At 40.8% G+C, this 26,174-nt stretch overlaps 1 protein-coding gene across 3 annotated transcripts; it reads right to left on the bottom strand.

Moving 5' to 3' along the window:
* Positions 1–2,207: 2,207 nt before the first annotated feature.
* mtfr1l (mitochondrial fission regulator 1-like) lies at positions 2,208–26,119 on the bottom strand. Of its 3 annotated transcripts, XM_080211659.1 has the most exons (8): positions 25,962–26,076; positions 23,883–24,038; positions 19,360–19,464; positions 15,110–15,234; positions 13,977–14,203; positions 12,215–12,548; positions 8,753–8,909; positions 2,208–5,732 (listed from the first exon to the last, which is right to left on the bottom strand). In XM_080211659.1, the coding sequence occupies exons 2-7, from the start codon at positions 23,895–23,897 to the stop codon at positions 8,795–8,797; spliced, it is 921 nt and encodes a 306-aa protein (XP_080067785.1). In that variant the 5' UTR covers positions 23,898–24,038; positions 25,962–26,076; the 3' UTR covers positions 2,208–5,732; positions 8,753–8,794. The 3 variants fall into 3 exon arrangements, with proteins under 3 accessions (XP_080067785.1, XP_080067783.1, XP_080067784.1); XM_080211657.1 differs by lacking the exon at positions 23,883–24,038 and having other exon boundaries at positions 25,962–26,119; XM_080211658.1 differs by lacking the exon at positions 23,883–24,038 and having other exon boundaries at positions 8,771–8,909; positions 25,962–26,119.
* Between the last annotated feature and the right edge of the window lie 55 nt (positions 26,120–26,174).

Below are 26,174 nucleotides of genomic sequence, written 5' to 3'. Positions count from 1 at the left end.
AATGGCCTCCTTCTGCACTGGCATTCATTTAAAGAGAAACTCAGAAAGGTTTTACTTTATACAGAACTGACATTGTGTCCTATGAAGCAACGGCAGCACTTTTTCTAATTGTCCAATACAAGTGATAAAGGCAAAATACTGCTGGAGAGGCAGTGTCACAGTGGCACTGCCACTGGATTAGTAATCCAGGAGGCCCAGAGAAGCCAGGTCCAAATGCTACTATGGCAGATGGAGAAATTTGAATTCAATAAAAAATCTGGAACTAAAAGTCTTAACGATGACCACGAAACCATTGTTGATTCACTAATGTCCTTTAGGAAAGGAAATCTCCTGTCCTTATCTGATCTGGCCTACGTGACTCCAGACCCACAGCAATGTGACTGATTTTTGAATGCCCTCTGAAAATGGAGGGCAGTTAGGGATGGGCAATAAATACTGGCCCAGTCAGTGACATCCACATCCAATAATAAAAATCAAAACAGGAAATGCTGGAAAATCTCAGCAGGTCTGACAGCGTCTGTGGAGAGGGAATAGGGCCCTCGTTGGGTCTGGATGACTCTTCCTCACTTTGGCTCTACTCTCTCTTCTCAGATGCTGTCAGACCTGCACAGATTTTCCAGCATTTTCTATTTTTGTTAAAGAGCATATTGAAGATATAGAAAAATAGATAATAAAAGGTACATAACCATTATTGAGTTTTTAAAATTTATATACTGAGTGTATGGATATACAATGATGTTTTTAAATTAAAGCAATTGGTCAGTTCATCCTAGGGAACTGAAAGATTGTGCTGCAGTCAGTTATGGGTTTTACTTCCCTCTTCCAGTCCTTACCCCACCCCCCCGCCCCACACATCTCTCCTGAATCATCAACGAATGTACAATTAGTCATGTGTACTGACTTCCAAGGAGATCTTGTGATGCGGTGAGTTGTACGCAAGAACTAAGAGCAGCAGTAGGCCATTTGACCCCTCGAACCTGCTCCACCATTCGATAAGATCATGGCTGATCTTTTCATGAACTCAGCTCCATTTACCCATCCACTCACCATAACCCTCAATTCCTTTACTGCTTAAAAAATCTTTCCTTGCCTTAAAAACATTCAATGAGGTAGCCTCAACTGCTTCACCGGGCAGGGAATTCCACAGATTTGGTGAAGAAGTTCCTCCTCAACTCAGTTCTAAATCTGTTCCCCTTTATTTTGAAGCTATGCCCCCTAATCCTAGTTTCATCCACCAGAGAAAACAATCCGCCTGCTCCTATCATATCTATTCCCTTCATAATCTTATACGTTTTTATAAGATCTCCCCTCATTCTTCTGAATTCCAATGAGTATAGTCCCAGCCTACTCAGTCTCCCTAACTCCAGAATCAACCTAGTGAATCTCCTCTGCACCCCCTCCAGTGCCAGTTCCTGCCTCTTGAGCCAGACACTCAGTGTTCAAAGTTCCAATCTAGGTCTTGATGGCCAAGAAAGCTGTGTTGTAACACAGGCAAACAGGTTGGTTATCAACCTGAAAATCCTTCCAACACAAGCTAAATGGCAGGATAAGAGTAGGAGATTCTCCTGGTCAGCCATGTGATGGGGAGAACATTGGGGTCTCTACCATCACCATCCATAACTCCAGACTCCAACTGCTGCCAAAGCAACTCTTTGACACTGAGTGAATCGTAACACACCACCAGCAGAGTTCCACAGGTCACTGCAATCAAAAATCCAATGCCAGTTTTCCCTACCCTGATCAGTGGTGCCAAGGCCAACTGTAGCTCTCCCACCATCACCTGAGCATGTTTCAGCTAATACAGCAGCTTCCTGCAGTGTACACGCAGACCACTCACTGGATAAGTTTGCCAAGGGAGTAGATTTTACTCAAACATATTCCCTTTATCTCCTCTAGATATGATGTGGTGTTGCCCGCATTGGACTGGGCTAGGCACAGTAAGTAGTCTCACAACACCAGGTTAAAGTCCAACAGGTTTATTTGGTAGCACAAGCTTTCGAAGCACTCCTCCTTCATCCCTCGCCTGATGAAGGAGCAGCACTCAACCTGGTGTTGAGACTACTTACTATGCCTCCTCCAGATAAACTGAGTGTGGAAACCATACCAATCTCAGGGATGGAATGTCACAGTTTCCTGGAACAGTGGCCAACAGAACCAGTCAGGAGATGTACCTATGGCTTGGCGACACAAAACAGAAATCTCAAAAATACTTTCGTATATTTTTTTTATTGGTGTTCTTTTCAGAAGGATCAGAAATGAACAAGAAAGGTAAACTTTAAAAACTTTTCATTCATAGGTTGAAAACCGTTAATATTTTTTCTTATGTAAATGTAATAAATAGTTGACTAATCATGCATGCACAATGTTATGTTATTGCTTTTAAATGTTCACTTCACAGAATAAGCCCCAGAACAACATATAGAAAAGCAATTTGCCCAGTTTAACTACTTCAACTTTTCTGAAAGAGGTGCTAATTCCCACTCCCTTGTGAAGAGACACCTGAAATATTGTAGACATGCAGGATAGGTTTGAGGTTGCATCAATGTTTCTATAGTAAGTGACTGAAGTACTCAGCCCCAATCTCAACATGCAGGATCTGAAGCAATGACTGTGAACAATCAGTTGTCAGATTTCTTGCCCCCTCCACAGGTTTAAGGTGCTGGGGGGCAGGTACAGAGGAGATGTCAGGGCTAAGTTTTTCACTCAGAGGGTGGTGAGTGAGTGGAATCGGCTGCCGTCGGTGGTGGTAGAGGTGAACTCGCTGGAGTCTTTTAAGAGGACTTCTGGATGAGTACATGGGATTTAATGCGATTGAGAGTTATAGATAGGCCTGGTAGGTAGGGATATGATCGGCGCAACTTGTGGGCCAAAGAGCCTGTTTGTGCTGTAGTGTTCTACGAGCACTGAAATTTGAAACGCTGCTCCGAAAATGCCTAATTCGATTTTTGGTGGTGGTCATTGGGAGGATGTGTGTGAAGAGTGTGAGGGAAAGAGGGAAAGGGAAATGTTTTTCTAGCTATGCGCATTAACATGAAGGTGACACTGATAAAGAATCAGTTTTCAATGTTACTGTTGGGGCGCCACTCACCAAATGAATGAATCAATGAATGAATTGCAAGTCTAGCTGACTGGGTTGCATTGGATGAAGTAGCGCAAGGAGTATAAAAACACTAGTATTAGAGAGGTTGGGCTGAATGACCTGTTTTTGTACTGCAAATTCTATCTAATGGCTTAATTTTAAAGAGTAGCATAATAGAAGAAAGCAAACTATGCTTCTTGCTTAAAGGTAGTGATAGCAGGTGCTGGAGGAGCCTCTAGCCCATTTTCTTTAAGTACTAATATTGAGCATTGCTAAGCATACCACAAGGCTAATTCAGTTCCCACTCCAATCCCTTGTGACAAATCAGTGTGACGTTGTGGTGTTTTATTGGTATGTGTCCAGTGGACCCAGTGAGACTCACTTGATGGAGGACATCTGAGGCAGCAGAGCATCGGGGGCCTTCATCTATCATTTGAACCTTGGTCTCCGAATTGAAAAGGAGGCCTTGTGACTCACTGCACCAATCATAATTTCTCTATTTCACAGATTCGTTCCTTTAATACTGCAGTGACCAGGTGTCAAGGATGCAAACATTTTCAGCAACTGAGAGCAAACATACCTTTATATCATCAGACAATGGACTACCTGAACAGTGGGACAAGTGTGGAAAAATACAAAACCATGGGAACAAAATAAGCAAAACAATGAGATTAATTTTGGATTAAGAGCCAGCACAGACACGATGGGCCAAATGGCATCCCTCTAACATCCATGGTCTCAAATTGTTAAAACTATCCATAAAAATGTACCAGTTTGTTCAAACTTTTATAATTGAGATAATATGTACAAACACAATTCGCAAGTGCTGGTTTAGAGCTCTCTTTAGAGCAAGATTGGTTCTCTGCCTTTTATCCATCACACACCCCCACCGCCCCCATGCCTCTCAGTGACGAAGTTTCCTCATCAATCGCCCTCCGACAATAGGAGGCCTGACTGCATCAGGAACATGCGACGTTTGTTGGGGAAAGGATAGATATCCGAACACTTAAAGATTATTTAAAATGGGAGTTAGTTCTGGGGTTTCAATCAGGGAGTTTCATAGAGATTGAGCAACTCAGTAACAAGCTAATGGACTGATTTCAAAAGGAATACTTTCTGAAGCATCAACTCTAATCAACCCTGTTACATTTAAGTGCGGGGAGAGAGAGAGAGAAAGGGAAGGTTAAAAGAATATGCATCATATTTAAAAACAAAAAGCTTATTTGACTTTAGACTGCTTTGATTCAGCAACCTGACAAATGACAAAGCATGTTTGCCCAGCCTTTCACAACACTGCTTTTATTTTCAGTTCAAGAGTAAATGCAGACATTCAATCACCAAATTGCTTTTCCGTGCCAACCCCAATTGCAGCTCACGTTTTAAATTATTTCACAAAAAAAAAACCCATGCAGTTTCTGTATTACAACTGGCCACTCCAACACTTGGTGTTAAAGGACCAAAGCTGCTAATTGAGTGCATGTCAAACATATGACCTTTTGTTGAAGCTACCAAAACTGTAACTACTGCATTACCATCTGCATCTTCAGATGTCGCTTATGCAGGCATCTATTTACAAATCAATATCACAAAACCTGAACAAAGTAACAAATGGAATCCTATGATTCCAGGCTAGCTACAGTGATAATATGCCAACAGCAACCAGCACAGGAATTTAGTAGGTCCACAAAAATATCTCCTTCAATAAAGATTAAAATCGGAATTGGTCCACAAATTGTGGGTAGCATATTGTCTATCAGCATCAAATGTTTCAGATCTCTAATCAAGCTGAGTAATGGTTACTTAACATTCAAGAATTGTATTACCCCTCTTTACCTTTGCTTGACACTCAGTTAAGGGATTTCTTAAAACTTTTAAACTGACTGGAAGTCTATTGTTCTTTTGCTCAGGGGACACAATGAACAATCAATAAAAGAAATACTGATTCAATTACCACTTTTCAATGAAAGAAAAGGGAAAATTATACAAAATGTTTCAAGCATTGCAGCTCAAGTCTGCACTGCTACAATCTAATCACATTATGGGTGTCTTGGAATCACACATCGGCAACTTACCGAATTTTAGTGCGTGGAGCAGTTGGACTTTGGGGCAAGTGAAAGACAGTAAAAGCTGAAAAGGATCACAAGAATGGTTTTTGCCCATTTGAATTCAAAACCAACAGTGGTGGTGAAGAGAGACATACATCACTGTTTTAAACTGAACCTTTTGCTAATGTGCGTACAGCCTGTTTTGGGACATACAAATGTCAGAGGAGAGAATCAAAAGAGGGAAAATACTTGGCACTAATTATTCATTAATCAAATGTAAATCCCCAGTTTATCGTTCTCCATTTAAAGCCACCCCCCCAAACCAACTCATTCCTTGTAACAGAAAACAAATAGAATCTGAGGTAAGAAAGGCTTTACTCCACATTATTTGTTTTTAAATGCAAGGCACAAATATAAGCTTGCCTCATTTATAAATCTGTATCCACAACTCGTAATATTGCAGTGCAAAAAAGTGAGCAGGTGTCCTGATCACATCATCGTGTTTGTCCCAAGTAGCAGAGTCCAAAGAATGTGCTGAACTGGCTGAGAAAACCACAGTCCCTTCCAAGTAATTCAAGTTTCTCACCAACTCAATCCTGGTTTTAAATCTAGTGAAAAGAGCAAAATAAAAACAGATCTGAAATGATGAAGAAAATCAAAAGATACCAGCTCACTAAATATAGAAAATACAAAATAAGAAAATACACAAAATGCCTTTCTTTAACAAACTGAGATGAGAAATGTGTAACGCTTGCCAAATGTAAGTATCATGAATCCCTGGTCAGGAACTGAGAAAGGGGGACAGGGGGCTGAAGAAAAGGAAAATGCAAATACATACAGGAGAGAGACATAAGTCGATCATAGAATCCCTACAGAGCAGATGGAGGCCATTCAGCCCCTCGAGTCTGCACCGACCACAATCCCACCCAGGCCCTATCCCTACAACCCCATTTATTTACCCTAGCTAGTCCCCCTGACATTAAGGGACAATTTTTGTTTTTACTCCAATTCAATCAAATCAAGTCCAATTCAGAGTGTCAGCAAGTTGAGACATTCCCGATCCAAGCTGACAAGACAGACCTCTCACCTCCTGTCCTGGGCTTGATCTACATGATCCAGCCTGATTGGAGTAGGCACAGCTCCTCCTCCAAGGCTTGATCTCATTTGCATCTTAGCCAAAAGGCCAAGATGTTGCTTTTAACAATTGCTTTCAGCATGGCCAATCCACCTAACCTGTACATCTTTGAACAGTGGGGGAAAAAAACCAGAGTAGCCGGAGGATATCCACATAGACACGGGGAGAACATGAAAACTCCACACAGATATTGGATAGATATATCACAAAAAATCTACAGGAAAATATAGAAGCCTTCACTTCTCCATTATTTTGTTTTTTTTTATAAAGTGTCATTAGTTGCCCTTTATCCGTTGCTGTCCCTGTCAGAGCTTATACCCAAATTCATGTTCACAATGCTCTCCTTTCAGAGCTCTTTCCCCCCTTGTTGCTGATCATCTTCATCTGCTTGCGTGGGAGGAACTATTGTTTCAAAGCTCATTATCAGATGACAGGAAGGATGCCAGCAATAGGAATAGATGAGCATTTGCATCCTGCCTGGCAAAATGCTGGAAATATCACCCATCGGTCTTACCAAGAATTGGTGAACTCCTCCCAATTAGAAGAGATAGACAGGCACTAAATGAATACTTTTCGTCAGTATTCACACGGGAAAAAGCCAGCGTAGTCGAGGAGAATACTGAGATACAGGCTTTCAGACTAGATGGGATTGAGGTATATAAGGAGGAGGTGTTAGCAATTCTTGAGAGTATGAAAATAGATAAGTCCCCTGGGCCAGATGGGATTTACCCTAGGATTCTCTGGGAGGCTAGGGAGGGGATTGCAAAGCCTTTGGCTTTGATCTTCATGTCGTCATTGGCTACAGGTATAGTGCCGGAAGACTGGAGGATAGCAAATGTTGTCCCCTTGTTCAAGAAGGGGAGTACAGACCATCCTGGGAATTATAGACCGGTGAGCCTTACTTCTGTTGTCAGTGAAGTTTTGGAAAGAATTATAAGGGATAGGATTTATAATCATCTAGAGAGAAATAAATTGATTAGGAACAGTCAACACGGTTTTGTGAAGGGTAGGTCGTGCCTCACAAACCTTAGAGTTTTTTGAAAAGGTGACCAAAGAGGTGGATAAGGGTAAGGCAGTTGACGTGGTGTATACGGATTTTAGCAAAGCGTTTGATAAGGTTCCCCATGGTAGGCTACTGCAGAAAATGCAGATGCATGGGATTCAGGGTGATTTAGCAGTTTGGATCAGGAATTGGCTAGCTGATAGAAGACAGAGGATGGTGGCTGATGGGAAATATTCAACCTGGAGTTCAGTTACAAGTGGTGTACCTCAGGGATCTGTTTTGGGGCCACTGCTGTTTGTCATTTTCATAAATGACCTAGATGAGGGTGTAGAAGGATGGATTAGTAAAATTTGCTGACGACACCAAAGTCGGAGGAGTTGTAGACAGTGAAGATGGATGTTACAGTTTGCAGAAGGACATAGATAAGCTGCAGAGCTGGGCTGAGAAGTGGCAAATGGAGTTTAATGCAGAAAAGTGTGAGGTGATTCACTTTGGTAAGAGTAACAGGAGTAAAGAACATAGGGCTAATGGAAGGACTCTTGGTAGTGTCGACGAGCAGAGAGATCTCCATGTACATGTGCATAGATCCCTGAAAGTTGGCACCCAGGTTGATAAGGTTGTTAAAGAAGGCGTACGGTGTGTTAGCTTTTATTGGTAGAGGGATTGAGTTTCGAAGCTGTGAGGTCATGTTGCAACTGTACAAAAATCTGGTACGGCCGCACTTGGGGTATTGCGTACAGTTCTGGTCGTTGCATTATAAGAAGGATGTGGAGGTATTGGAAAGGGTGCAGAGGAGGTTTACCAGAATGTTGCCTGGTATGGTGGGAAGGTCTTATGAGGAAAGGCTGAGGGACTTGAGGTTATTTTTGTTAGAGAGAAGATGGTTAAGAGGTGACCTAATTGAGGCATACAAGATGATCAGAGGGTTAGATAGGGTGGACAGTGAGAGCCTTTTTCCTCGCATGGTGATGGCTGACACAAGGGGACATAGCTTAAAATTAAGGGGTGGTAATTATAGGACGGATGTCAGAGTTAGGTTCTTAACTCAGAGGGTAGGACGGGCATGGACTGCCCTGCCTACAGCAGTTGTGGACTCGCCAACTTTATGGGCGTTCAAATGGTCAGTGGATAGGCATATGGATAATATTGGAATAGTTTAAGTTAGAGGGTCATTAGATTGGTTCCACTGGTCGGTGCAACATAGAGGGCCGAAGGGCCTGTACTGCGCTGTAATGTTCTATGTTCTAATTACTTCAGCCATATTTGAGGATAAGAATTTTTGAATTTACTAGCACAGCACTCAAACACAATTTCATTTCCAAGCATAGCTGTTGTTTGATGGTCGGAGGGGTGTGAGAGAGAAAAAAAAAGTGAGGGTGAGATGAAAGAGGAGAAGATCAACTTTAATTCATAATAAATGTACTAACACAGACAGGATCAGCAACAGCCCAAAATCTCAGGTATGCAACTTATAAGCAATTATGACATACTTGCAGAGAGGTTATTACTTGATGTTTGAAGATCTTATTCGATCAGTCTTCCTTCTTGAAAACACAGCTGTCCTGAATGGTAAACTTGCGTTTCAATGCTTCCGATATAAGCACTGAAGGATCATTCTCTCTCAAAAGCTGAGAGCCTCTCCTGGACCTAGTAATAGTAATTACAGTGATTAAGACATGCCCAAGCCATCAGATTTTAGCTTTCTCTTGTAATATATTGTCTGGCAGGCACTGAAGGCACCATCTGGAATGTGTAGCAAGACTAACACCAATTAATGAAGCTTGTATGACGAACTGTAAAAGAGTAATTGCTCTCCTGTTGGAGATGCTTCATTTTCCTTTCATTAGCCTATACAGATGTTTGCAGTATTAGGATATCCATTGATATGGTATTCAGATGTTTGCAGTTGAGGTCCATTGGTAATGTTCAAGTTCAGGATTACCAACTGGAGACCCAGCTTTGCATGTCTGAGGAAGTGCCAGTCATACAGATATACTTTTGCTATTGTGCAAATGAAAGATGGCATAAATGCTGGATATAAATAAATGCTCCTCATCTTGAGCCAAACTGTTTACCAACTGACTTGTTCTATTTAATAAAACTAGCTATTCCATGCAGGAGCGGTGGAGATGGTGAAGCCAGGGAAATATCAAGTAACAGATTAGAGTTTATTTATTAGTCACAGGTAAGGCTTATATTAACACTGCAATTAGGTTACTGTGAAATTCCCCTAGTTGCCACAATCCGGCACCTAACCAGCACATCTTTCAGACTGTGGGAGGAAACCGGAGCACCCGGAGGAAACCTACGCAGACACGGGGACAATGTGCAAACTCCACACAGACAGTGACCCATGCTGGGAATTGAACCCAGGTCCTTGGCACCGTGCGGCAGCAATACTAACCACTGTGCCACTGTAATAGGTACTCCATACTTCCCCTTGGTTTACGCTTTCAGGATTCCTGCTGGACAAGCCACTGAAGCTCAAACATATAGTAGGGGATTTTCACAGTAACTTCACTGCAGTGTGAGCATAAGTCTACTTCTGACTAGTAAGTAAACTTTATTTTCTGGAAGGGACAGAACAGGATTCATGGAGAGAATGATTATCTTTTTTCTTTTAGATAGGCATTCTCAAAGAGAGCACAAGAATTGTTTTGATACAATAACTGAGGAACAAATTCTATCCAGAATAGTTAGAACTAGAATCCATAACTAGAGGACACAGATTTCAAATAACTGACTAAGAGCCAATAATTCAAAGGGAGAAGTTTGCAGGGTAATGAAGAGCCAGCAGGGGAATGGGGCGAAGTGAAAAGCTCTTTCAAAGACCTAGCATTAATGGGATGAGTTGAATGACCTCTTTCTGTGCTAGAAGGTTCGATAAAAAGAGTTTTTCAGACTTCTGCATTTGCATTTTTCCTCTATTTTCATAGTAACGCATTTCTAAAATTTAGCTCAAGGTAACACCTGGACTTCAGGAATTAGAGGTTGGAACCAAAAATCAATCCCCTGCACTCCAAAACTTCACATTCTACTGCAATTAACAGATCAGGTATATAGGAATGCAATGAAAATTCCTGGTGCTAGGTATGCATGATTAAGTTGTCGCTCGTCACCAGATTTGACTTTCAGACACATATTTAAAAGGACATCACAGCTTCAGCCTGATGAACCCAACTTTATCAAAATGCATGTCAGGATCGCTATGCGATGGAAATGATACTGCAAGGTTCTCTAAAGGCTTGGCCTGCATTTAGCAGGTATTACAATGCAAAAGGATGGTTTAGCTTTGCTGTTGCAAGTTCCAAGCAGCAATATAAACCATGCGCTGTTGTGACTGGGAGAAATACATCCTGTTATGCAAGTCTTTGGCACTGTGGGTTGTCATCATAAAACCCTATCTGCATCAATGCTACAAAATAGCAGAATCCCAGTTAATAAGTTTTAAGTTTTGTGGGAGAAAGCACAAGAAAAATCTTTTGATCACTAAGGGTACCTTTCAGCATGTTCGTTCCAGTTTTTAAACAATTAGAGATGTGAACTTCAGAGAACACTAATCCAAAATGTGGAAGAAAAAACGCATTCTCCTCCTCTCCCGACTAAAAGAAAAAAGTTACCAAGTCGTTGTACATTCAAGGCACATAGTACAAGAGCTCCTTTGATCATGTCATGTGTGATTTAAACTAGCCAGCAAACAATGTCTCTTTCAAAACTCAGTAACAACTCAATAACAGATATAGGGTGTTATCTGTGGCACAGTGGTTACCACTGCTGCCTCACAGTGCCAGGGACCCAGGTTCGATTCCCGGCTTGGGTCACTGTCTGTGCGGAGTTTCCACATTCTTCCCATGCCTGCGTGAGTTTCCTCCAGGTGGTCCCACAGTCAGAAAGACGTGCTGGTTAGGTGCGTTGGCCTAACCAAGGCACCTAATTGGTGCATTGCTAAATTCTCCCAGTGTACCTGAACAGGCACCGGAGTGTGGTGACTAGGGGATTTTCACTGTAACTTCATTGCAGTGTTAATGTAAACATACTTGTGACTAATAAATAAACTTTACTTTAAAAATAAGGTTCACAGGCTATGGGTAGAATTTTAGCACGGGGCAGGTGATGGTATTGTGGTGTTATCACTGAAATAGTAATCCAGAGACTGAGGATGCTTTGGGGATCTGAGTTTGAATCCCCACCATGGCAGTTGGTAAGATTTGAATTCAATAAAAATTGGGAATTAAAAAGCTTAATGATGATCATGAAATTGTTGTTAATTGTCATGTTAGCCTAGATTTTTGGTGACACGCTAGCACAGTGGTTAGCACTGCTGCTTCACAGCTCCAGGGACCTGGGTTCGATTCCTGGCTTGGGTCACTGTCTGTGTGGAGTTTGCACACTCTCCTCGTGTCGGCGTGGGTTTCCTCCCATAGTCCAAAGATGTGCGGGTTAGGTTGACTGGCCATGCTAAAATTGTCCCTTAGAGCCCTGAGATGTGTAGGTTAGCGGGATTAGCGGGTAAGTACGTAGGGATATGGGGGTACAGGCTGGGTGGGATTGTGGTCGGTGCAGGCTCGATGGGCTGAATGGCCTCTTTCTGCACTGTAGGGTTTCTATGAACACCAGACGACTTCCCCGTCCTGCTTATGTTTCCCATTCTACAACTTCTCCTTCCTAGTTTCAGGGACACAGAGGTCAAACCCGACTGACTGAGATCAGTTAACTCAGCATGAACCAGAAATTTAACACAGATACTTCTGGCATGTGCAGCTCATTATTACACATTTTGATTATATTTTCACCAAGTTTGCCACTAGGCTGACCTGTTGTGCAAAGAGAAGTTCCTCCATCAGCTTCAGTCTCCATGAATATTTTGATACTTCACATTGCGAATCACAGTCAAGGATTATTCACATCGTTACAACATTACTGACTGAAATCACCTTTAATTTCCAACTCACCCCTGTAACGAGTTTAATTTGACCCTATTCATATCCTTCAGAATATCCATCATGTCCGCAAAGCTTGTGGACTTTGAAAGGCATGAGGTCTCGTCATCACCATCATCGTTGGTGGTTAAATCCTGCCCCTTACTTTCAAAGTCAAAGTCAAAGTTTGATGAAGCAGCAATGGAAAAAGATGCAAGACTTAAAGATTCCGGTTCCTCTGTCTCAGGAATGTCATCATTTATGGTAAATGATGCTAATGGAGGGTATGCGGATTCAAAATCCGGTAAAGAGCAGGCAATGCTGGATGTATCAGGAGAACAAAGTTCTGGCGTAGGAGGAGCAGATGCTGAAAAACAGAAGGAAACAAATTAAAGATTCCCGTTTCAGCCAGCACAGGTTATCAATATAAACACACACAATGCTCAGGATGTTAATGGGATAGCACTGTAGATAATACTATAAATATAACTCTGAACAAAAAAAAAACAAAAAGTCATGAATGTAGCCCAATCCACCACGCAAACCAGCCTCCCATCCATTGACCCTGTCTACACTTCCCGCTGCCTCGGCAAAGCAGCCAGCATAATTAAGGACCCCATGCACCCCGAATATCCTCTCTCCCACTCAGAGAAAGATACAAAAGTCTGAGGTCACGCACCAACCAACTCAAGAACAGCTTCTTCCCTGCTGCCATCAGACTTTTGAATGGACCTACCCTGCATTATATTGATTTTTCTCTACACCCTAGCTATGACTGTAACACTACATTCTGCATCCCGTCCTTTCCTCCTCTACAAACGGTATGCTTCGGCTGTAGAGTGCAAGAAACAATACATTTCACTGTATCCTAATACGTGTGACAATGATAAATCAAATTAAAGAACTGATTATGATGAAACTGCACCTATTCTTAGGTGACAGCCTACAAAGGCATACTGGTAATTATCACCCACACTGTGCAAGATTTCTGTCCTCAACCACCTCCAAGCTGAAAAATGTTTCAACCCCATTAACCATCACGAACGAAAGAGCTTTCATAGATAGGTGAAACTATACAGTTACCATTCAATTCCACTAAACTGTTGTCAATAACCCAATCCTCACTGATTACAGTTACTCCTCATAGGCCACCTCTCTCTCTTAATAAATTTTACTCTTTACAGTAATCCCTCCAACTTACTTCTCCATTCACCCCACCAGTTCTCTGGTCTCATCTATTCTTATCTCTTCAAACTCCACAAACCTCAAGTTCCCTGCGTACATTCTTTATCTTGCAACTCTGGTTTGCTAGGTGAATGTTCCTCCTTGCACTCTCAACACTGGTGTCAGAACTTCAGCTGTCTCAAAATTCTGAATTACCAAACTTTTCCTTTCTGACCATAAAGTGTTAATATCTATCTATTCGACCAGTGTTAGCCGCCTCCCCAACTTATCCCTACACCTGCTTGGATTTGATCCCAAATTTGGGTCATGTTGCTGCATATATAAAAATGTAGAGAGGGCATGCAGTGTGTGCAAAGTCATAATCCAGTCAGGACAGGCATTAGTTGGTGGGCAGAGGGGAAGAAAAAGAGAAACTGACAAATCTACGTTCCTCATTACATTTAGTTTGTCTTTAGGCTACTCGCGACAACATGCGATGGAAGATGTGCCACACTCTCAGTTACAAAGTGAGCAGTCAACACAATCAATAATGCACAAGGTTTTTTTTAATACTTGTTCTGTAAAGGTTAAACCCTTGTGGTGACGTGTTATAATGTTTTCAAAAACTCACTAGTGTCCATTTTGGTCTCGGGCACAGCAACTATTTTTGCAATCTGCTCTCGCAAACGGCTAAGTTCGTCTTGAAGTGCAACTGTGTGGTTCAGGGCAGCTAAACCTGGTTTCTTCAGGCTTTCAAGTTTCCTCCCTTCCCTTCGGAAGTTGGGGACTGATGAATTTCTATGCATTATAAGTAGCGGTGTAGGGTGCCATTCTTCCCTGTACGGTCTGGCATCCGCTCTATGAACAAAAACAAAATCCATCTGTTTCTAAAGAGTCACCACTCTGAATGATGTGCGGTCTTAAAAAAAATTGACAGAAACCCATTTGTTGCAACCACACTTAAAAGGTTCAGACTCATCTAGTAAGTATTCCTGGCTCATTTAACCACAGTTAAATAGAATCATAGAATCCCTACAGGGCAGAAGGAAACCATTTGGCCCACTGAGTCTGCACCAACTCTCTGACAGTACCTTACACAGACCCTTTTCCTCCTACCCTATCCCTGTGATCCCGCACATTTACCATGGCTAATCCACCTAACCTACATACCTCTGGACACTAAGGGGCAATTTAGCATGGCCAAACCACCTAACTTGCACATCTTTGGTTTGTGGGAGGAAACCGGAACACCCAGAGGAAACCCACGGAGACATGCAGAGAATGTGCAAACTCCACACAAACAGTCACCCAAGGCTGGAATTAATTCCGGGTCCCTGGCGCTGCTAACTACTGTGCCACCATGCTGCCCATAGTGGCTCAATATCTGTATTGTGTCCCTGGGACAAATGGTGTTAATTCTAGCCATTGGAACTCAGATCATGTTTTTCTGTAAATATGGAAATTTCAGGCATGTTAAAAGCCTGAGACTGGATAACTAAATTGCAATGTTTAGATTAAATTACCAACAGCATATTTGACGTGAACACTGTATATAAAAGCTATAAACAAAGAGAGGCAATGAGAATGGTTATTTTCAATATTCCATACCCATGGTCTTACCTCATCGTATCCACAAGCTAAGACTAGGCAGACCAGAAAGCACACATCACTGGGAAGACATTAAGCTTTCCGTGGCACCATGCATTTCAGTAGACCAGGAGGTGCCAATATCAAACAACTACAACATCATATTTTGGTGAATACCTCATCCTTGTGAAAGCTTCTCCTTCATCTGCAGCTATCCATGCAATGTCTGCCAAAGTGGGCACAGCCGGTCTATCTCCATGCACAGCACTTAGGGACTCGGCTGCAGTGAGTCCCGGAACAAGCTGTGTGCGAAGACAAAATGTTAAGATTGCATTAAGCGAAAGATTTCAGCTTTTAGTTTAAAGAGGACTTTCCAGTATGAGTAGTTGCAGTTTGGGCCACCAATATTACTTCACACACATTATGACAATTTTTAAAATATAAAAGCTGCCTCAAAGTTATTCATCAGAGACTGGAGTTAAGACACAAGAATGATCCAAAAAGGATGAATCAAAAGCAATACATTTCCTCAGATCCAGAGTATTTTCCATGCTTCGTTCTATATAGCCTTTAGGCTGAAAGTTGTGACATTCCATATACATGTTCCTCAAATGGTTATTTACTTCATCCTAAATGTGAAGGCACTACTGTAACCACGCAGATCTTTTTTTTCAATACTTGTTCATGGGATGTTCATAGAGTTGACGTCGCTGGCTGGACCATCATTTATTGCCCATCCCTAACTGTCCTTGAACCGAGTGTCTTGCTAGCCCATTTCAAAGGGCAGTTCAAAGTAAACCATGTTGCTGTAGGCCTGGAGTCACAACAATTGACAATGGTTTCACGGTCATCATTAGACTTTTTATTCTAGATTTTTATTGAATTCAAAATTTCAACACCTGCAGAGGTAGGATTCAAACCCCGGTCCCCAAAGCAATACCCTGGCTTTCTGGATTATTAACCCAGTGGTAATACCACTATGCTACCGCCTCCCCTAGAATGTGCTCACATGCAACTTAGAGAAGATCCACCTTTCAAAAAGATCTGGGTTTTAAAATTGGTAATACGCACAACCTTTCCCATCCCAATTTGTTTCTATGCATATGCTTGAAAAGTTACCATTTTCCTCAATTGCCCTTTTGTTGTTACATTCGGCATGCTTGGCTTCATTGGTCAGAACATTGAATACAGGAGTTAGGACGTCTTGTTGAAGTTGTACAAGACATTGGTACGGCCACACTTGGAATACTGTGTGCAATTCTGGTCACTCTATTATAGAAAGAATATTATTAAACTAGAAAGAGTGCAGAAAGGATTTACTAGAATGCTACTGGGACTTGATGGATTGAGTTATAAGGAGAGGCTAGATAGGCTGGGACTTATGTTTCTGAAGCGTAGGAAACTGAGGGTGATTTTATAGAAGTCTATAAAATAATGAGGGGCACAGATCAGCTAGATAGTCAATATCTTTCCCCAAAGGTAGGGAGACTAAAACTAGAGGGCATAGGTGTAAGATGAGAGGGGAGAGATACAAGAGTGTCCAGAGGGGCAATTTTTTCACACAGAGGGTGGTGAGTGTCTAGAACAAGCTGCCAGAGGTAGTAGTAGAGGCAGGTACAATTTTGTCTTTTAAAAAGCATTTAAACAGTTACATGGGTAAGATGGGTATAGAGAGATATGGGCCATCTGCGGGCAATTGGGATTAGCTTAGGGGTTTTAAAGAAAGGACAGCATGGACAAGTTGGGCCAAAGAGCCTGTTTCCATGTTGTAAACCTCTGTGACTCTATGATTCAGTCACTCACCTACTAAGAGATATCCAACAATAAATGCATTTTTTTGTTTATATATTTTTTGTTTTTATACCCAGTTCAATCCAATCAAAGTCCAATTCAGAGTCCCATCAAATACAACATTTCCGATCCAAGCTGACAAGACAGGCCTCTCACCTCCTGTCTTGGGCTTGATCTACATGATCCGAGCAAGGACAGGATGAGAAAAGTTGCTGATTTCTTTCAACACAACAACTTCATTAATTGATAGGAGGCACACATAGTAAAATCAGCATAAAACACTACAGGCACTGCAAGAAACGTATCAAAACTTGCCCACAAGACTACAATTCAAATCACCAGCGACAAATCGCTGGGTTCTGTCACTCGAATTGTTAAACATTGTGTTTGAACAGTGACATATTCAGCTTGAATAGAGAACTTTCAACATCTTAACTGAAAGGAAGAGACATACCAAATGACATCTTTCACTTATTCATAGAATCCTACAATGCAGGAGGTCATTCAGCCCATCAACCCTGCACCAACAACAATCCCACCCAGGTTCTATCCACATAACCCCATGCATTTAACTTTGACACTAGTCCCCCTGAACTAAGGGGCAATTTAGCATTACCAATTCACCTAACCCGCACATTTTTAGACTGTGGGAGGAAACCAGAGCACCGGGAGGAGACCCACACAGACACAAGGAGAATGTGCAAACTACACACAGTGAACCAAGCTGAGAATCGAACCCGGGCCCCTAGCACTGCGAGGCAGCAGTGCTAACCACTGTGCCGCAATTTGTTAAAACTTCTGAGGTAGAAGATATTTTCAAACACTTAAATATTATGATACTGGCTGGTCCTTACTTTGGCACAATGAAAAGGAAAATCAAACAGAATCAGAAAAATCAGATAATATAACATAGGTTATCAAAAAATCATATTTGCATTCATGGTCAGATCAACTTCAATTTAGTTAGTGCTGTATTTATAATGAACTTTCCTGCACATGAATGCTTAAGTGACACCAAACCAAATTACTGTGGAGCGTCAGGTTGTATATCGGTCAAATTTGAAGCACAGATTCTCCTTGTGAGGAATATACTTCACTCAGCCAAAGCCAGACAATTTAGGCATAGATTGGAAAGCAATAAAAGTTGCAGCTTATCCTCATCAACAGCGTGCACTGCAGTGCTGCTATAGTTTTATTAACTGAAACCTCACAGTGTGCTAGATTAATTACAACCTCTTATTAAAACAGTCGTTGAAAGTCTGTTCTTATAAATTAGGTGTGAAGAAAGGCTCGTTTGTACTCAAGTAATTCAACATGCACCTAAAGCAATTATTTTATGAATAAGTGAACCATAGCAGCAAAATAGTTTTAAATTGCTTCCCCATGGAGGTAAACATTCTTTTAAATGAATAATTTCAAAGTAGAAGCTGCCATACAAAAGTTGCGTTTACTCTATTATTTCATTTTCAATGCTGAGATGCTTAAGTCAGGAAAACGTAAAGGCCTAATTCACTCCTGCCTTGTCTTCATTTTGTGCACAAAATGGTTTCTTAAGCCTCCAACATGGTGGCCAGGAAATGCATCTATGTCCCTGAAATGGACTGCCCACCATGTTTAAAAGGCCAACAAAAAAATGTTAAAATTGCCGTAGAGTGCCCTTTTTACATGCAAGCAGAAGTTCTAATGTTTGGCTGAGGCTCCCACTCAATCAATGGGAAAGATCAGGCCCCTCCCAATCCAATATTCAAAGACTCTAGGCTACTGCCACCACCCTCCCCCAATAGACAAGGCTGTGCCGGAAAAATAGGAAGCCATCTTGCAGGTGGTTCTTGGTAATGATATTGTCACTAGCAAAAACGTGGCTTCAATCAGGGTGTCATCTGAACAGGCAGAGATAAATGGAACTTTAGGATGAAACGGAATTGTCAAGAAACCTTTTAGAAATAAGTACATGACTCTAGTCAGCACCCTCTAATTCAATCTTTTTAAACAATAGTACATTTTCCACATATAACTCGCTATTGCTTAGTTTTTACTTACAAAGCAGCTGCCAATTTACAGAGTTGTTTAGGATAAATGTAAGAGGCTAACAATTCACAACCTCTGCTGTGAATTCACTAAAATTTCCTTCCAAGAACAGTCAGCTGACAAAGGGAGAAAGGTGTATGTTATTAGGAAGCAATGATTTTCAGTGTGGCAGTTCCTTTGCCATACTCAAACTCAAGGCACTCCCGCCTGGCAGCTCCATTCTTACTTCCAAAAGACAGAGCTGGGTACTAAAAGGAGAGAAAAATTACTATTAAAAATCTGTACTCATGGTAGGCAAAATACTCAGCCCGAGGCAGGTAGGCATTTCATGAGACATTCTGAGGTTGTGCTAGTGGCTCCATATAGCTTCCAGAAAGCAGTCTGATCACTGAAAAGCATTGTTCAAACATGCCCAATAACTAAAACAGAGTAACCCGGGCAGCAGCTTCAAGGTCAACATGCAACGGAAACAAGAGTCTTCCCAAATGAGGTAGAAATTTATTAAAGGAGTTTGTGCATTTTAGCCCAATTATTGAAACAACTTAAAGTGTGCTCCAGTACTAGAGATTTTCCAAAATCACACGTCTAGAAGAAATCACACTGATTACCTGAAAACAAATGCGAGGACATGGTTTCAAAGGGAGGTTTGATCCGATCATTCGAACAACGCTGCGAGAAGATCCATAAGGCTTGTTCTGCCATATTGGAATCATCTGCAACGCAAAAAAAGCCATATAAACAGTAGAAAATCTTATTAAACAATATACAATTTTATGTAACAACAGTCTAAATTCAAGTTAGCGAGTTTTCAATGTGTCATTTGGAAAGAGGAAGTAGGCACCTAAAAATGAATGTGCAATCATAAATCAATTTAATGCGTCAAATGATGGGAGTAAACATTCTATTTAATATGTGGGCCACAAAGTCTTCTCACTTAAAGAATGTAGGCATGGTCCGATTATGAGGAACAAAGTGCAGACATCTACACATGTCAAAAAAAACATAAAAACTCCATTAAGTTTCAACACATTTAGAAAGCCAAGAGTTAATAAGAACAATATTTTCTTCAATATCAACTATTACATCAGAAGTATGATAAATGTATGTGTAAGTGAAAAATGTATCTATCTGAACCATGAATGCAGAAAGCAAAATATACTGCTCCCAAAGTGCATCAGGAAGAAAGGACATTACCTGGAAATGAACCAGAGACAGCATAAAACATTCCAGTATTTGATCCTTGATATACTGAATTTATTGCTCTACCATGACACAGCCAATGCCCCTTGCTTTAATGCAGAGGAAGGGGTGCCAGACCCATTTTCTACTAGAAAGTGTAGATGGACATCCTATAACAACATGGTGATGGGGCTAGGGTTCGATCTAAAATAATCCACCCTTCTCAGTGGTTCAATAATCAAGGAAGAGTAGCAGTTTGGATAAAGTACTACAGGAAAGCTAAAGCTCATGCAACTATACATCAGTACGAATTAACACAACATTCCAACAAAAAATTTTAGTTGGATGGAAACAACAAAACAGATAATGAACAAGCTTTGAAAACTGTCATTGCAGTAAGTTTGTCACAACATTAGCATCAAGCAAGTTGAATTTTCATGCATCTATACTAAATGAACTCAAGTGCAAGGTTGATATTAAAATGGAGAGGACAAAGAGACAAAACTCTAATTGCATGCATAAGAGAGAGAGTAGGGGATTACAGTCATAGAGGTTTACAGCATGGAAACAGGCCCTTTGACCCAACTTGTCTCTGCTGCCCCTTTTTTTAAACCCCTAAGCTAGTCTCAATTGCTCGTGTTTGGCCATATCCCTCGATACCCATCTTACCCATGTAACTGTTTAAATGCTTTATAAAAGACAAAATTGTACCTGCCTCTACTACTACCTCTGGCAGTTTGTTCCAAACACTCACTATCCTCTGCATGAAAAATTTGCCCCTCTGGACATTTTTGTATCTTTCCCCTCTCACCGTAAACCTATGCCTTCTAATTTTAGACTCCCCGACTTTTGGGAAAAGATATTGACTATCAAGCAGATCTGTGCCCCTCATTATTTTATAGACCTCTATAAGATCACCCCTAAGCCTCCTGCACTCCAGAGAAAAAAGTCCCAGTTTATCCAGCCTTTCCTTATAACTCAAACCATCAAATCCCAGTAGCATCCTAGTAGATCTTTTCTGCACTCTTTCCAATTCAATAATATCCTTTCTATAATAGGGTAACCAGAACTGTACACAGTATTCCAAGTGTAGCCTCACCAATGTCTTGAACAACTCCAACAAGACATCCCAACTCCTGTATTCAAGGTTCTGACCAATGAAACCAAGCATGCCGAATGCCTTCTTCACCACTTTGTCCACCTGTGGCTCTATTTTCAAGGAGCTATGAACCTGTATCCCTAGATCTCTTTGTTCTATAACCCTCCCCAACGCCCTACCATTAACTGAGTAAGCCCTGGCCTGGTTTGATTGAACAAAATGCACCACCTCGCATTTATCTAAATTAAACTCTATCTGCCATTTCTCAGTCCACTGGCCCAAATGATCAAGATCTCACTACAATCCCAGATAACCTCTTCACTGTCCACTATGCCAGCAATCTTGATGTCATCTGCAAACTTACTAACCATGCTTCCTAAATTTGTATCCAAATCACTAATATAAATGACAAATAATTGTGGACCCAGCACTGATCCCTGAGGCACACCACTGGTCACAGGCGTCCAGTTTGAAAAACAATCCTCTACAACCACCCTCTGTCTTCTGTCATCAAGCCAATTTTCTATCCATCCGGCTCCCTCACCCTGGATCCTGAGAGACTTAACCTTATGCAACAACCTAGCATGTGGTACCTTGTTAAAGTCCATGTAGATAACATCAACTACATTGACCTCATCTACCTTCTTGATTACCTCTTCAAAAAACTCAACCAAATTTGCTAGACATGATTTTCCACTTAAAAAGTCATGTTGACTGTCCCTAATCCGTGCTTCTCTAAATGCCTGTAGATTCTGAATCTCAAAAATACCTTCTAACAAATTACCCACCACAAATGTGAGATTCACCAGCCTGTAGTTCCCAGGCTTTTCCCTGCAGCCCTTCTTAAACAAAGGCACAACATTTGTCACTCTCCAATCTTTAGGCACCTCACCCGTGACTATCGATGATTCAAATATTTCCTCCCTAGCCTCCCACAGTGTCCTGGGATACACTTCATCAGGTCCTGGGAATTTATCTACCTTGATGCGCTTTAAGACTTCCAGCACCTCCTTCTCTGTAATATGTACACTCCTCAAGTCATCACTATTTACTTCCAAGTTCCCTGACATCTATGCTTTTCTCAACAGTAAATACTGATGAGAAATATTCATTTAGGATCTCACCCATCTCCTGTGGATCTGCACGTAGATGATCTTGTTGATCCTTAAGAAGTCCTAATCTCTCCCGAGTTACTCTTTTGGCCTTTATACATTTGTAGAAGCTCTCTGGATTCTCCTTTGCCTGATCTGTCAAAAGAATTTTGTGTCCTCTTTCTGCCCTCCTGATTTCTCTCTTAACTCTACTTCTCTCTTAACTCTACTTCTACATTCTTTATACTCTTCCAGGGATCCACTTAATCCCAGCTGCTTATGCATATCATATGCCTCCTTCTTCTTGACCAGGGTTCAATATCCCGAGTCATCCAGGGTTCCCTACTTGTACCAGCCTGGCTCTTCACTCTAAGAGAAGTGAAAATGTTGAGGTATTTAAAGCAAACCAAGAGAGCAAAACCACATGTGAAAGCAAGCAAAAGAAACTTGGGCCAGCAGTGAGAGAGAAAAGAAAAATTCAGGATTATGGCTTTATTGGTCTTCATTGTCTTTTAGTGATTTCTGTATAAATATCAGGGGTGTGTGCTGAAAGTGCATCGGGTGTGAGGTTTTAGTGTTTTACAACATACACAAATGCACATAGTTTCTAACATAGCCATTCTCAAACTTCTGTATTCAAAGTTATGAACGGAACTGAAAATTAAAATGTTCACATCTAACAACTAGTTTACTAGCCATACACATTTTTGATCTGTTCCTAAATATCAAATAATCTTTACTTTAGCCTCAAAAGACCATTTTTTATTGTGCTGTACAAATCAGTTTCATATTTCCAATGTAACCGTCGTTACACCCTCCAATAGACTGCCAATTAGCATCAATTCCAGTGCTTGGTTTCAAGCAGATTTCCCAGAATATTGTTTGATAATACTCCGAACACATGCATGCAAAAAGAAAATAAAACAAAACAAAACAAATCAAACAAAAACAGAAAAACCTTGAAACATACACTAAGTCTTTCAGATGGAAAGAACGGTTGATATTTTGGACTTGTACCATTATCAGAACTTTCCTTTGTTTAAAATCACCAGTACAGTATTAGAATCACAAAAAACAGGTGCAGAAACCAGAAAGAAAAGGGAAAGCATCTGTGGAATGACTGTTGGATGGCACAGGTGGCTCAGCTCATTTTGTCATTCAATCATTATTCCACCAGTAACTTGTCTCCACAAGTTTGTTTCCTTTTCTACACTTCACCATTTTAGTGATTCTATTAATAGGGCTGTTCTTATTTAACACTGACTTGTTCTCTCTATAAGTCTCTTATAAAGCATTTCAAGCTTTTCCTTTTTTGCCACCTTCAAGTTGCGCTATAACATTCATCGAGGGTCTGTGTACCCAGGCATTAAAAATTAGAATGCTACACAACTTAGCTGTTCAGATGAAAAAGATTGAGCCATGTTCTTCTTGGCTGAATTTCAATCCTGGTTCAAAATCGAGGAAAGATTCTGCTAATCCATTAAATGAGTCCCCAGTGAAACATACTCATTTTCAAAACTAATCAAGGGACGTGATTTCCAAACAAACATGTCATTACAGTTTTAAATCATGCAGATCAAATATCAGCATTCATAAAAAGCAAACAGCAAATAATTATGGAGTTTGTTAATCCATCAATTTAGATTTGTCTCAGCTTCAGAAAGTTATTAATAAACTGGGGGACCAATTTATATCATTGCCAATTCCATCATATAGTGTTCAATGTTTAGAAGTGTTTCCCCAAATAGTATACACTACTTACGGTATCCGTCTCCATCTTAAATTGCACTGAAGAATTCCAAGCTCGTACAATGCAATGAAACAAAAAACTGTGGCTCTGAAGCAGACAAATTACAAAAGAATACTACGGGAACCAAGTTTCACCTATCCATACGCGTCAAAGTGGATAAGCAAACTCCTGCAAATTAAACAATTATTTTTAAGTGCTTTATCAATTTTGCATGTCATTCTTTGAGAACATAAGAGAAAGACCAGAACAAAACAGCTAAATGTGGCTACCAAACTTGTATTTTCAGTACAGCATGTAAAGAAAACTATTTTCTCATGGTTATTAGTCCACCCATTCAATTTTCTGACTTTGTAAGTCAAAGTAGAAAATGCAGCTCAGCATATTTAAATTTGTAATGCTTGTAATGAGATTCATTGCATACAAAAGGATCCTCAAAGTTACACTTCTGGATACTGGTGTCTGAAAAATATCCAAATTTTAATACATTTGTCTGAAATTCCCCTCTCTGCAATTCCAGCCAAAATGTTAGCCTGCTTAAACTAAAATGGGTCAATAACTCTTCAGACTAGTGTCCCAAGGTATAATTTTAGCACCATGGAGCATAATTAGAGTAAACAGTGGTTGAGGTAATATAACAAAAAAATTTGGAGATGTAGTATTACATCATACTGAATATTCAAATAAACGCAAAGCAACATTTATTTTAAACAAGTGACAACAGCTCTCAATAGCTCACATACATTTGCCACGTAAATCAACATTATTACAATCATGTAGCACTTCCTTGAGGTTTTTCCCTGTCTGGTTGATACTAACTGTAAGCTGAAAAAAAATGTATTAAGAGCATCCATCTCAGAGGAGGCTTCAAACCAATCCACATCCAACAACCTGTCCTGAAAATTTGAAAGATAAGCTGTGGCAAGTTGCATCACGACAGCAGGATAACCCACGGCATTTTGAAACAAAGAACATTCAAAATAAAACAACCTACAACTCTATCGCCCAATGTTAACAGATCCTTTTATAAAAAAATTCCAGAATCCAGATCACCCAAAACTAATCAGTTCTTGCTCAAATTGTACTCTATCTGGGCAACAAATTTTGTTGAAATCTGTCAGTTTGAGATATATTGCTTACCAAAAAACAGACTAACAGGAGAAAAATTACCTCCACCAACCTTCAGTGGCAGAAGTAATAAACAGCTTTGCAGACTAAAACCCAAACTTCTTTGCTAGAGTATTGAATATCAATTGTTTTCACAGTATAGAATTCCTACTGAATTTCTTCCAGCTTGATATTTTAAAATGCCAGCAAATATTCATTACCAGCAGTTAGCATTTATAAAATTACAGAAATAAAGTTGATTAATCTAAACCACTGTTTGCTTAGACTAAATAATTAACGTTTTAAACACTCTGACATTGACAATACTACATTGTCCTTTACACGAAGTGGATCCAAACCCTGGTAATTGGGCTCTTCCAAGCCTGTGTAGCCTATTTATAGCTATTGTTTGTTGGTTTGACCTAGTAGGAATTTTGTGGGCCTGCATCTTTGGAGAAGCCCGAATTCCAGCAGTTGCCTTACAGTGGTTAAATCAAGGTCAACCAGCAGCTTGAGATGAGAATGGAGTTTAAACTTTTTGTGTGGCTCCAACCCCCTGAGACACAAGACTGTACACCCTCCCCCGAATGAAAACATTTTAAAATTCTACTGTATGTCAGAAAAGGTAAATGTCCAAATTGGGTCCATTCACCAGTTTTTTAAAGACATATTAATTAACAAGAAATGGAAAGGCTACCTAAAGGTGTGCAGGTTATGTTGATGTGCATGGGATGTTGCCCCTTGGTGTCAGGGGGACTAGCAGGGTAAACAAACGGGGTTACTGAGATAAAGAGTCTGGGTGGGATGGTGGTCAGTGCAGGCTCGATGGGCCTTTTCCTGCACTGTAGGGATTTTACTATGATTCTAAAGTCACTTCAGTGATCAACATCGCATCAAAATAAAAAAAAACAGCCTCGGTATTTGGTGATGACATTTCGACAACGGCCGGGTATTCACTACAGAATAAAGATAAAGCTTTAAATGTACCTTATAGTCAAAGCAAGGGAAGGAGGGTGGGAAGGGGGACCCTTTCAGCATTAAGTGCTCCAACACATGCGGATAAACCGAGCGCACCCCCCGGCAACTGCAGCTTCAGCCTCTACTTCAGGCCCGGCCCAGGGAGAGAAGTGCCCGTTTCCATGGGAGTTTCAATAAGGCCGCTGCCCATTGGCTGCGCGGCAGGATGCCAGCCAATCGCCT

This window comes from Carcharhinus amblyrhynchos, chromosome 24 (genome assembly GCF_965287045.1).
Source record: "Carcharhinus amblyrhynchos chromosome 24, sCarAmb.v2.hapA, whole genome shotgun sequence".
Lineage (NCBI taxonomy): Eukaryota > Metazoa > Chordata > Chondrichthyes > Carcharhiniformes > Carcharhinidae > Carcharhinus > Carcharhinus amblyrhynchos.
Note: the sequence above shows the minus strand (reverse complement) of the source record. Positions and strands in the feature narration are given on the sequence as shown.